The 14,429-nt window shown below is 31.8% G+C and overlaps 1 protein-coding gene across 1 annotated transcript in view; it reads left to right on the top strand.

The window, feature by feature from the left end:
* The first annotated feature begins 2,943 nt into the window (after window positions 1-2,943).
* The window catches only part of LOC129908132 (uncharacterized), a 30,628-nt gene continuing 19,142 nt past the window's right edge, over window positions 2,944-14,429 (top strand). Inside the window, exon 1 of the mRNA XM_055984452.1 lies at window positions 2,944-4,002. Coding sequence (XP_055840427.1) covers window positions 3,809-4,002 — 194 coding nt within the window. The 5' untranslated portion in view covers window positions 2,944-3,808. The remainder of the gene's footprint in view (window positions 4,003-14,429) is intronic.

The following is a 14,429-nucleotide window of genomic DNA, read 5'->3' as shown; positions in this document are numbered from 1 at the left end:
AAAATATTATAAAGCATAATACTTTGATTTCCATCATTAGTTTCTACCTCTATTTCATTCTATGAAGCAATTAAATGTTAGAGGTAAGTTTTTGAATAATAGAAATTTGATGATTGAATAGAATTGACTTTGTTTTTTTTTTTTAATAGATCTTTGTTAAAAAAGCTGGACGTGACCGAGCAATTAACTAGGAGTCGAGACTATCCAATATCATCCCAAGGATGTAAAACGTGTATATTTGTTTTTCGCGAAATTAAAACAGAAATATTTCATTACGAAAAACTGAAAAAATTGTTTGCCGACAACAGTCCTCAGCTGCAAGTACTGCGCCACGACAAACCACTGAAATTGATGAAGATTCATTCCCATTTGTCATATGTACCGAGTATATTATTTCAAAAGCATTGAAGCACTTGGCGTGCAAAACAATGTACAAATCAACGAAGCTCCAAGCAGTTCAAGGGTTTTTTATGCGTGTTAGATCAACATATGAAACCAGGAGAAACCATTGCTCTGTTTGGATACTGACTACACCAAGAATCGTGTAAAAATAAAATAAAATCTTTTCTTTTAATTAATTTTTTATTAGTTTCAATTTTATTTTGTCAAAAATTATACTACATTTCGTTGGGCCTCGATTATTTTAAAAAGATTATTTTGAGGACATGTCTTGCTGCTGCGTTCTTCCCTTGGTCATCGCCGTCGTCGAACGTCGCCTCATTAAAAGTGATATACCTAGATCTGCTGTATGCTTTTCTTGTGTTTCTTTCGCTTCTTTGTGATTGTTTGTAGATTATCCTTGAGTTGGGTCAGTGAATGTTCGAATACAGCATTACCCACTTCTGTTTGTACTGTCGTCTGGTTGGTGAGCATGGCATAATAGGTTATATGTAGCTTCGTCTTCATTACCTGATGCGAGTTTTAACTTCAGGAATAGCGATGATGTGTGTCCCACTGACTACGATTAGTTTCTTCGGTGGTGGTTTTTGGGCTGGAGTCTTTTTTTTAGTTTTCTTTTTTTATTTTACTTCCAAGGAGTCGTATTAGTTTTTATTCTGAAAAACAATTTGTTTGTATTGCAATTATTTTTAATAGATCATTATTTAACTTACCATTTTTTGCTGGCATTTTGATTTCCGTTTTATTTTAATATTTTTTTTTTTCATATGAATGACAGGCCTGTCAACAAAACTCATACTTCAGTGTTGACACTTGTCAGTCCAAATGAGATAATTTGTAGTGAAAACACTTTTTTGGAAATTTGCTAAATTACCTCATTTGGGCTGTAGTGAAAACAGGCTATAACTTAAATACCGCTACACACTGTCGGCATACATTTTTACTAGTTTTACTATTATGAGAACTAGATGGTGCTACTTGTTAAATCCCTTTGACATTTCTTTTCAAAAAGTAAATTTTCATACCCCAACGCCACAAAAGAAATATAATTATAGAAAGGATGGTGTCGCATTTTGATTGTCTCATAATACCATTACTTTTTCAGTAATTCAATGGTTTCGTATCTTTTTAAATTATGCCAAGCAAAATACGTAGGGTCAATGTGGGTAAATGTAAACAGGGGTAAATGAGAACATGGCTCATAACAAGCTTCAGTTAAATCTCTTTGACCCATACATAAGTACAAATCGCGGACGCATGTATCTTTTAACATATACGTCAAACTCATTGCTGTCAAGGGAGAATTCATTCGACGAGCGTATTTTTCGTGAAAGATAATTTTTTAAAATGCCAAACAAGTCGTTAGTCTTTCAGAAATTAATTAAATATTTTTGCAGATTCAATTAAGTCAGTATAATTTGCAAATACTTTTTAGTTTTGAATTTTGATGTATATTCTATATGAAACAAACAAATTTTAAAATACAGAACATTTATGTCCATTTGCATGTGTTTACATTTACCCCAGAATATTTTTCATAATGGGTAAATGTAAACAACGTATTCTAGGGGTAAATATAAACACATATTTTTGCTGAAATTATTGGTTTTAATAAAAATAAATTATTTTTAGTCAATTACTATTGCTAAAAAGTGCCGCGGAGTCACATTTTAAAGTAGCCAACATCCATCATTTTCAGTGGATGATGTTGCAAAATCGGTCTTTAACGTAAAATGACGTTCAGAGCTGCTCAGGATGCATATTGGGTGGTTATATAAAGAAGCAAAAGAAGAAAACAAAAACTTTTATTGGAATTTAAAAAAGTTTTTGTCAAATACCTTCGTGAACGTTTTTCAACTCGTTATCCATATGATAAAGAGGAAATTCTAAATTTTAAACCACCGTTTACATTTACCCCGAATTTGTAAAAAAAAAAACACAAACATGATGGGGTATTTGTAAACATGCCATATTTGACAGTAATTTCAACAATAGCCCCGTTCCATTGGAGGTGGTAGTTTACTCATGAGTAGATCTCGTACTAGAATTAACACATGATCTTCTACTCGAGGAGATAGGAATGTGTAGTTGTTGTACTAGATTTCTACTCAAGAGTAAACTACCACCTCCAATGGAACAGGGCTAATTTGGGAAATATTTGTTTATATTTATAAAGAAGAATTGCCATCATTTCATATTTGCATTTTAAGATACCTGTCAAGTTGTTCCGTGAAAACATATTAAAATCTAAAGTGAAAGAAAAAAAAGACATGAAATTGTTTACATTTACCCACATTGACCGACCCTACAATTTGAAAAAAAAAAATCTTGACTGCAAATGCAAAAAAAGTGTGTTATCCGCTTAAATCCACATAAAAAACAAAATACAAACTTCTACCTATTGTGAATAGATCTTACATATTTCCATTCCTTTTTTTCTCACATCAAACAAAGTGAGACAACCATACTACACCTTTTGACATTTTAATCTACTACAATAATAAAAAATGACAAATAAGAACGAAGTCCAAAAATAAAAACAAAAAAAAAAAAAACGAAAAAAAACTCCACCTTCTTCTTCTTTCTAGCTTCTCTACATGAAAATTTCATCAAAATATATAATTTCGAGATTCTCTCTGCCCGACGAAGAACAAACGGTCGCCGTTGTTGACGATCCCCAAGCAAACGAGCTAAAACAACCAACAAATTAAATTGATTAAAACCAGTGAAAGAAAGAAAATCCAACACAAAAAGGAATACATTTTTTTTTCCATTCTTTGTTTATTATCTATATTCATTGTAAAATTGTAAATTTAAAATAAAAATTTTGTTCAATAAAAAGAATAAAGCGCACTTGCTATAGGAAGAAACGAAAAAAAAAGCAATAATACACACAACACACGCCTTTGCCCCACGACTCTTCGTTGTCGTCGTTTTTGTGTGTTCTCTGCCAAATCGATTTGTCGTGTCTTCTGCATGTTCTTGGTGGAAGAAAACTTGATTTTATTTTTCTGTCGTGTTACCACAGAAATCGCAAAATAAATAAAATTCATTTTTATTACTCGATCAAGACCTAGAAAAAGAAAAAAAAATCCCAAAAAAAAAGTGGCTCGAAAAATGATGAAAAATCATGATAATTTATCGACATAAGGAAGATTCTTGCAATCGTGGAAAATAATTTTTTTTTTTATAAATTAGGACAAAGTTTGTGTCCCTCCTTCGACTAACAAAACTCTGAAACCACCACAAAAATCCAAACCACCACAAAGTTTATAGAAGAGCCTTGAAGAAGGCTTTACCTTTTTTTTTATTGCAATATTGATTAAAGATTTGAAATTATTTTGTCTTTTTGTGAATCTCTTTATTTTAAGTAAGTTTTTTTTTATTAAAAAGAAGCGACCGTGAAAAAATGTCGCGAAATTTAGTTAATGGCAGTAATAACAATTCGGGTCGCAATAAGGAGAAACGTTTCTCGATTCATGATGCTTTTGAGGAGGAAACGGACGAGGCAATTCGAGTTTATGGCTCGACAGTGATCTCGACCCCGATGCGGGCTAAAACTCGATCTATAGATGATGTAACTATTCGGATTCAGGATCCTAAGTAAGTTTTTATTTCTTGATGATGCTGCTACTGCAGTCGTTTGTCGTCATGCAAGAATTTTTTATTATAAACAAATAAAGCGAGAATGCATGAGAGAATGAAATTATTTAGAATTAAGTCGCAGGAGTTGTTCTGGGAATTTGATTTGTAAATAAACACAAAGATTTTTTGTAAATAAATTCAAATGTTTTGTTTATGTAGCAGCTATACATTTCATCATCATTATTAAATTATCCCACGCCTCTTTCCCCCCCAGATACCGCACGCGCTGGGGTCCATTTACACCGAGTATGATGGCACTTGCGGTGGCAAGTCATATCGGCACTTAAATTAGAGTTTTTTGAAGAAAAAAAATAAACACGAGATAAGAACGGGGCTGCTTATTACAAGCAGATACAAAATGTAAAAATAAATATGTAACTATATGGGAGCATGGGGAAACATACAACCATATAGAAAAAGAATTAAAATAAAGTATTAAATAAAGTTAAAATTTAAAAATAAGTAAAAAAATTAAAAAAGTGTAGAAAAAAAAACAATAAATAAAATAAAAAAGCATGCTTATGCACTTGTTAGATCAGTAAAAAAAAAAATAAAAAGTCCAGTTTCAGTTTCTCTTTTACTATTTCACTATTTACTAATCTTTACTAATCTTTAGGTCCAAGAGGGCTATGAAATACCATATAGTAGGTTTTTTTGTGTGATCTTGCTGTTATTACAATCAAAAATATTACAATTTTTATTAACATTCCTTAACATTCTCGTAATCGGTTCATTTTTGCCATAATCAGTTCTATGAAGAGCTTGATGAAATTGCGGGGTCGTTCTGAGAGAATAGGAACTTACGTTAAAACTAATTTGCTCGAGGAGGGTGGAGTTTTCAATTACATTACATAAAACTTGGTGTATGAAAATAACATCGGCAACTTCGCGACGTTTTTCTAAAGATTGTAAGTTAATGAGTTGCAAACGTTCTTGATAAGGGGGCAAGTTGAAATTATCAACCCACGGAAGTCCTCTTAAGGCAAAACGGAGGAATCTACGCTGTACTGCTTCAATTCTCTTGATGTGGACTTGGTGATAAGGGGACCAGACTTGGCTAGCATATTCAAGTAAAGGCCTCACAAACGTGGTATAAAGTGATTTCGTAACGTAAGGGTCAGAAAACTCTTTAGACCAGCGCTTGACGAAACCTAAAGCAGAATTAGCCCTAGATATAATATTGTCATAGTGGGATCTGAAGTTAAGTTCATTATCACAAATTACACCCAAATCCTTAATGGTTGTTACTCTTGAAACAATACATTCATTGATAAAATAGTCACGTGGTGGAGGACGGAGTCGTTTGCGGGAATATGTGATTGCTTGGCATTTTTCAACATTAAGATCTAAGTTATTCTTCTGACACCAAACAAAGAAATTGTCTAAATCAATTTGCAAAAGCAAAGGGTCGTTTGACGATGAAATTGTCCTAAAGATTTTCATATCATCTGCGTACGTAGAGACTTCACAATGCTGAATGACTGATTCTACGTCATTGATTGTCAAAATAAAAATTATGGGGCCTAAATGACTTCCTTGTGGGACGCCCGACTTTGCAATAAATGGATCTGAGATTGAAGATCTAAAAAGTACTTGATATTTACGATTATAAAGGTATGAATTCATCCATTGAATAAAACCGGGAGGAAATCCTAGAGCTTTAAGTTTAAACGATATAATTTTATGTGATATTCTATCAAACGCCTTGCTAAAGTCTGTAGCAATGACATCAACTTCGTTCTTATTTTCTAATGATTTCAAAGTGTACGATACAAACTCGGTTAAATTAGTGGTCGTAGATTTGCCTTTCAGAAAACCGTGTTGTCTGGCTGAAAACAATGATTTACAATTAAAATATAGTGTGTCGAAGATAATACTTTCAAAAAGTTTTGGGATGCACGATAATTTGGCAATTGGTCTATAGTTAGCAATATCACTTTTGCATCCCTTTTTGTGAATAGGGATGATGAATGAATCCTTCCAGATTGATGGAAAAAACCCTAGAGTTATGGATTTTTGAAACAGAGTGGCAATAGGTGAGGCTAAATGGGCTACACAATTTTTTAGTACAATCGCGGGCAAGCCATCAGGACCCGATGAGAAATCATTCTTAAGTTTATGAATTTTTTGTATCACGTCTTCAACAGTAATATTAATTGATACTAAAGATGTTTGGTTACAGTTATTCATGTAGGTGAAATAGTTACTATCAGGCACAAAGTTACTATCAGAAAACGCAAGACTGAAAAAATTGGCAAATAAATTAGTTATAACTTTAGAATCACTAGAAGAGTGATTTAAATAATTTAAGGTATTAGGATAACCGTCTGACTTTCTTTTTAGATTAATAAATTGCCAAAAACGCTTAGGGTTTGAAATTAAATCAATTTGCATTTGATTGATGTAGTCATCGTAGAGAAGTTTTGAAAGGCTCGAAAATTCATTGCTTACATCCATATAAAGAGAAAAATCCATGTCTGATCTAGATCTTAAATATTTCTTCCATAGAGCGTTTCGGGAGTTGCGTAGAGAACGAAGCTCCTTTGAATACCATGGGGGTGAAGAAGACATATTTTTCTTTTGTGAATATGGTACTGACTGGTAAAAACATTCGAAAATGGCTACGTAAAAATTGGTGGTTAAACTATCGATACTATCGTTGACACTATTTAAAATAAGATCAAAATTTATATTACTTAGAAGCTCATTCAGTTTGTTAAAGTTAGCCTTCCGGAAATTAAAACAATATTGTTTTTCAGACTCTACTTCTGAGTTACAATGTTCATAGGCGAAACTTAAGCATAGTGGTGGATGATACAGGTCAATAGTTGAGAGAATAAGGTTACTTTCCTTTACGATGCAGTTATGAGCATCATTGGAGAAGATCAGATCGAGTTGCCTATTCAAGTTATTTTTTATATCGCTAATCTGAAGTAAGCCGCAATCAGACAGATTATCAGTGAATAAAGTTTCTTTTTCGGTTGTTGCGTTAGTTGCAATAAAATGTGAGTCATCATCGGACTTTGACCACGACAGATTAGGAAGATTAAAATCACCTAGGACCAATAAGTTATCATGAACTTCAATAGTGTCATCCAAGAAGTCAACTGCATTAATGAGATTTTGATAAGTTTCGATGGGGCTGCAAGGTCGCAAATAGCAGCACATAATATAAATGTTTTTTCGCATAAGTTTAATTTTTACACAAATCATTTCAATGTTTTCGGTATTAGGAATTTCAATCAGAGAACTGTCGTAACTAGTGTTAACAGCAATAAGAACCCCTCTTCCAGACCTATTCCCTAATTCTAACTGACCATCTTTACGGTAAACATTATAGTCTGATGAAAAAAATTCATTACTATTAAAATCATTAGTTAAATTAGTTTCGCTTAAAGCAAAAACATCAAAAGGAAGCTCTTGCGACTTTAAGAATACATCAGAAGCTTTGGAGCGGAGTCCCCTTACATTTTGATAATAAAGGGACAAGCATATTAGTTTTTTGGAGCTGCATTTAAATGGATTTTTGACCCTTGTGTGTTTTTGTTTACAAATTCTTGAATAAATGTGTTATCAGGCCATGATGAAGGGTGCATCAACAAATTAAACATAGGTTCGGGAACTGAAACTTTAAATGATGCTACTCTTCCATTAGACCTAGTAATGTTTTTACATTTCACTAAGTTTAGGTCATTAGAAACGTTATTTTTAATAAGGACAGACTTAATGTGATCTAAAATGTCTGTATGAGATGTTGAAATATCAAATTTAGAGATAAATATATTTTTGGGACAGGGTACAACTCTAGGTTGAAATTATCATTCATTCATTATCATTCATTTACTTAACTATTTAAAATTTTCATTTCACTCAGTTTCAAATCAATATTTATTTATCAATGTACATATTCGAATCACTCTATTTAAATGCCAAATTTTTTTTACAAAAGTTTTGATAGTAGGCATAAACTTGAAAATGTGCTACCTATTTGAATTAAAAAAATTAAAGTTTGTTCGTTTTGCATTTCGAATCGAACAGTTCCGAAGAGTTCTAAGAATAACCAAACAATTCGTTGTGTGATTCGTTTGCTTTTGTTTAGGGTTTAGCCTTAAGTCTAACCAATTAAGACCATCTTGTCCTTAAAGTACAGTGTAATGTATAAAGATAGGATTTCATGCACTTAAAAACGAAAAATATTCGCTTTAAATATGCTCTTAAAAATAGAAAATATGCATTTAAGGCCACATGAATTTGTAAAATATCAATATTTCTTTAAAATTATAAAAATATTTTACGGGTTTTTTATGAAATCTATATACAAAAAAATTTTCGAGTTCAAAGATGTAACTTTTTGGAAATATTGGGGTTTTCTTTAAAAAAAAAATAAATAAAATTGCCGAAAATTTACTCTTACGGCCAATTTCTTCACAGAGTCCTAACGCTAGTACTGGTCCTAGTCCTAAAGTTAGTACTCAAATCGGTATCAACTCATTTCTTGACTCAGGTACTAAGCCTTAGAACTGTCAATTTAGGACCCAGTACTAGTCAGGACTCGGTACTAGCTATCTCCTCAAAATCAGCTAGGACCTGGTTATTATACCAATCGTTAGTACTCAAATCGGTACCAAGTGATTTCTTCACAAAAGTCCTAAGCCCTAGTACTGTCAAACTGGTACCGAGTATTAGTTAGGACTCGGTATAAGTTAGGACCTCAAAATCGGTAGTCTAGCGCTTAGTACTTGAATAAATGCAATCGATTTCATTCTTTTTTAGAGATATCTGACAGATTTTTTAATTTCTTGGTTTTCGCTCAACATGTGATTAAAATTTTATTGAATTATTTTTTTTTTAATTTACCATAAACACCTGAAGTGAGAAATGCAATGCCGAAACGGGAACAATGGACAAAAGAACACTTTTTCATGAACAAGTACCAACAAAATATTTCCATTTTGTTCGATCTTTCCAAAATCGACAACCAAGTCAAGAAAGATGGTCTTTATGTAGACGTTCTGCATTAGCATTCCTCGACGTCCGACTGAGCTGCAAGCCACTTACGAATAAATAACAATAAGACATAAAAAGCAGAAGCCTACGACTACCTCGAACTTGCCTAACTTGCCCGCAATGTAGTAAAAAAGACACAGGACATGTTTTTCTTAAATTTTAGTTTTTATAAAAATATATAGTATGTACATGTATGTTTTTTTTGAAACTGACACCAACCTAATGGCTTTGCTGCATAAAGGTCGGAGATCCGTTTATACCTCGAGTACTTGAATGACACTTTTGTCGTTTTTGGGGACCTGTATCTCTGCATTGTCTGTTTACCAAATCATACATTTCTTCACTCATCAATTTATTCTTGACTGAAAGTTCTTGATAAAAAATCAAATTTCTTTTGCTTCTTGGCTTCTTGTTAAGTTAAGCCACATTTTTTTTTATTATTTTTTCAATATTCTTTTTATTATTTTTTACTTTTTGTCTAAATTTGTTTTGTTAAATTCCTTTAAATATCAAAATAAATTATTTCAAACATCAAAATATTGTCAAAATGACAGTTAGACCAGTTTAGACGTATTAATTCTTAGTACTGCTTTGTGATTTTAGGTCAGGTTCTATAAATGTGAAGAAATGCTCAGGTACTAACTTTTCGTTAGGACCGAGTAGTTTAGTTTAGATTAGATTAGACTTTATTGAAGCATAAAAAAAAATAAATTTATAAATACAATATTTAAATACAAGTCGATTACGACCTGGTATATAACCGTCGGTCAGATTGACAGAATATAATTTAATATTTTATACAATGCGTTTTGTGTTAATTTTTCAAATAGAATATAATAGTTTACAATATTAAGAACATTTTTTTTTTTCTTTGAATTTCTTATTTTAAAAATCAAAACTGATAGATCAAAAGCTTTCTGTTTGTATTTTCTTTCTATAACTTAGAGCCAAACGAACAAATTTGTACAAATTTTCCCAACTTTTTGCCCCATTTAAAATTTGAATAACTTCCTCTGATGTCAAATGGTTTTTTCCAAAAATATTTCGTCTCATTTCTTGGAGAATTGGACATGATCCTAGAAAGTGTGCCACGTTTTCTCTGGCATGCATGTTGCAGATGTCGCACTCGAGAGGCAAATCAGGTCTATGTGGAATGAAATTAAGAGGAAGGATTTCCCCTCTAGCTCGTAGTATCAGCGATATCATTTCTGTAGGATTCTTATCATTAAAATAACTAAGAGGTCCAAGGTCATACTGCAGGTTGCTGTAAAAATCTCTATATTGCGATGATTTGGCCTGGTTGATGAAACTCTGGTGAGATTGTTCATCTAATTTGGTCACCAACTGATAAAGAGATTGTTTTAATGCTGAATGATCGTGTAAATTGATTACCAGTGTTTCATTCACGGAACTCGAAATTTGAAACCAAGCTGCGACAAAGTTCAGTTTGTTTGTGATCAGATAGTTTAAAACTCTAAAGATCAGCCTTGAGGAGCTCATTTTAAGTACTTTGAGCACATAGTCGAAGTGGGTTTTAAGAGTATCAATAAACAGCGGGGGTAGCCCTGTTTCAATATGAAGTTAGGACCGAGTACTAGTGCTAGGAGCTGGTCTAGTTAGACCGGGTACTAGGCTGACTTAGGCCGTTAAATAACCCAATTAATCATTTGATCGTGTTTTTTATGAGTTTGGACAACGTTGGTTTGTCAGTTTTGCACAGCATTGGCTTACGTTTTTGACTTTTTTTTTAAATTGACTTTCAGTCACTTTTAGTCAAAAATTTCAAGCGTGTTATTTCGTTATTTTTGCCAATTTTTGCGAAAATATGCATGAAAAACATGCATTTATTTCCAAAATATGTCAAAATATTTTAAAAAAAAATGCAAATAAATGCAAAATATGCACTTACAATTGAAATCATTTTTATTTAATAACACTGGTAACTTTCGAATTAATTGTCTTCCTAACCTCAGGCAAACGAGTCGCAAAGTTTTGCAAAAAAAAAATTGCATTTGAAAATGTAATTTTTTTAAAATTTTGTTTTAAAATTGTACGCGAATTTGCTTTTCCTTTAGGACGGACGAAAGGGTTACAGGCTTCAAATAAATACCTCTGTCAAAATAGTTAAGACAAAAAATTATTTTTGGCGTAACAGAAAATATTAAACAAAATTATGTATGCTAGTTTTAGGGTAGATAACTTTTTCGAAATTTCAAACGGCAATACTAATTAAAGAACTGCTTTAGATCACTTACTAAGGATTTTACAATGTTCGGCTCTGATTTCGTCAGCTTTCAAGTATTTATCAGCGGTTTAAAATATAAAACACATTGAGTTATATTTATTAGATTTTCTAAAATTGATTTTGAAGCTTATTTTAAGTGACCTAAGCTTGCTTAAATATTTAATTTGCCTTTAGACAAGGTTGCTTATATTCTTATCTATTATTTATCGGTTTAGTCAAAATTAAAAAGAATATTTGAATATTTCGGGGTCATGACCCTGTACTCGACGCTGTAATAAAGTCTACATAGCTAATGTCACTCGATGGTGTAATTCTTACAAAAGAATCAATAAACACCAAGTAATCGTTTGGTTTGTTTATCGATTTCTTATCAACATTTTAACTTTACTATTTACTTCCTTATCGGCCAACAAACTGTTTGTGATCATTAGAAAAAGCTATTATTAGATCTACTTGATCCCCCATTTACTTGATTAGTTTTGTGGGTTTTCTAGTTAAACCTGTTGTACCTATGTTATCCATTTCAACATTAAATTTATATTATTTAGTTAGCCTATTGACTTGTTTCAAAGTGTCAGACTCATATAATAGTCTTGATGAGAAGAGAAGGTCAATTGATGAAGATCCAAACGTGTTGTATTTTAAGACCTTGAAACTCTTAATTGAGTTTAATAAATTACACTGGTTTACAAGGGTTTTGTTGCCGAAACAAAAATATACTTTTCTGGGGGTTTTTAGTGTGTGCTAAACACGAATCCGAAGTCAGAAAAAACTAATGAGTACTTCGGACCTTATTCTTTTATATAAGGAAAATTGTTTGAGCATATTTAGTAACGGTTTGTATAAGAACTGTGTTACATCTTTCAATACCTGTTTAAATCTTTTGAATATCTTTTGTACTGCCCGAGATATCTAAAAATGAAGTAAGTGGTTTGTTTGGCTTCATATATACCACAAAGGAGATAATGACTATATAAAATTTATATGGTAGATATAAAATGCCAAACAACTGAGGATATTGCGGGCAGTAAAAAAGATATCGGAAAGATTTAAATAGGTTTTGAAAGGTGGAAAATAGTTCTTACAAAAACCGTTACTAAATATGTTTTGTGTCATATTTTCAGGCTGTTAAAAAAAAAGATAAGACAATAATGGCTTGAAATTAATTTATACATGCATTAATTTTTAAATTCAACGGAATCATTAATTTGAAAAAGGATATCAAAGAAGAGAGGTAACATTTTTGTCGTGCTTAAGTGTTTTCTCACTTTGCTAGAGAGAAAGTCCATTTGTTTTATATTGGCTAAATAATTATGTGCTTTTAAAAAAGGTGCCATAGCCATTGAAAAACAATTGCTCCAAATATTATTTTTGAGAAAGAAAGGCGTTTATAACGATGCACAGAAAGCAAATTAAATGAATTTATGTAAAATTTGTTAATTTTAGAAGGCCGATATACATTCTCCTAGGTAAAATATTAAGTGGCCCAATATCTTTAAATGAGGGTCATATATTGTATTTACAATCCAATTAATTTGATCCCTTTATCACAAACTGCACAATTATTTGTCATACTTTTACTTATGCACCTCACTCCTTCAAAATGTTAATTTGTATGAAAACTCAATGAAAAATTAAAGCAAGCTCTTTGAGTTTGTTATGAAAATTAAATATTCCATGGTAAAAATAATTAAATCTTTTTTTATTTGTGGTTCTCATACTATGTATGACATCTAGTTAAAAAAAATGCATACATTTTCTATGTGGTGCAGTGGTACCATTTGAAAAGTGTTCTTTATCGTTAAAAAAAATACACATTAACCTGAAATATTTTGATGGACATATTTTATTATTTTTTTTTCTATGGTATATGAAACGTCCTTGCAAAATTTTATCAGCCTACCACTTTTTTTTCAAAGAGCAATTGGTAATATTCTGATTTTTGTTCTTTAATTAAAAGACTATTTATAAAGAGTCCAATAGCTTTTTACATGATGGTCGAGACATTTTGGTATTAATTTTATTCGATGGGGCGTTAAAAAATACCATTATAGGAATTTTGTAGTGAACTCTTCAAATAGTATATATATGAAAAACTTTAATGCAGGCTCCAGGTCAAAGTATCATATCAATGAAAATGTTTCATTACCTATACTTTGATATGCAACAATGCGATTGCAACATAGAAAACCTCTTGTATCTACCCTTCCAGATGGAATATAATATCTCAAAATAACTCTTATATTAAGTACTACCAACGATGTAAAATTCATGCTTTTATCACAAAGTGCACGATTTTGTTGCTAAGCCGCCTCAATAATACTAACTTCATACTCATTTAAAAGCTGTGAAATGCCGAAAATAAATCCGCTTATTTTTTTGGCCAGTGCTTGCATTATGACAGCTATTTATCTATTTTGGCTTCTACAGTAAAAGGGCTGTATTGAAAAATGATTGGTTAATAATTTTGCCTTACCTATTCATGTTTGGGTTATTTTCTCTGACTTTTTCAATATTTTTGGGAATAATGTTCTTGTGAGGTTTGCCTTATAGGTTTCCTCTCAGAAGAGCACGTTCGTTGATCGGTCAAGATTTTTTAAGAAGAACGAATAATCGTCCCTTTGACACGTACGACAACATTGTTACAAATTCATTTCAAACAATATAATTTTTAACGCATGGAACATTTAATTTATTAGAAGCACATACGATCTTATGCCTGTGATTGTGAAGCAACAAATTTTTAATGCGTAACTTCTGGGGGCCTCGTTGTGATCCATGTACATATGTGCAACCCCTGAAAGGATCGTTATGTTAAATAAACGAAAGAAATCTTTGACTTCCTTAAAAAACCACTCCAAACACATACCTATTATGAGTTTCACGTAGAAATTTTCCACGCGAAAGGAATTATCATTTTTCTCTTAACTGTTTTTTTTTTTTTTAGTTCTTTATCAAATATGCAAAACTGGAGCGAACCTGCTCGTGTAACATGATTCAATGGTGACTCCTTTAAATCGATACTAAATGCTCCTTCACTAACAATGTCAATTATAAACATTGTTGACTTACTTTCGAAAAACTCGATATTCATCTGCTTTTGTTATATTTATATTCTCAGCATTATACGAGT

This window comes from Episyrphus balteatus, chromosome 2 (genome assembly GCF_945859705.1).
Source record: "Episyrphus balteatus chromosome 2, idEpiBalt1.1, whole genome shotgun sequence".
NCBI classification, from domain to species: Eukaryota; Metazoa; Arthropoda; class Insecta; order Diptera; family Syrphidae; genus Episyrphus; species Episyrphus balteatus.
The sequence above is the reverse complement of the archived record's forward strand: the minus strand, read 5'-3'. Positions and strand labels throughout refer to the sequence as shown.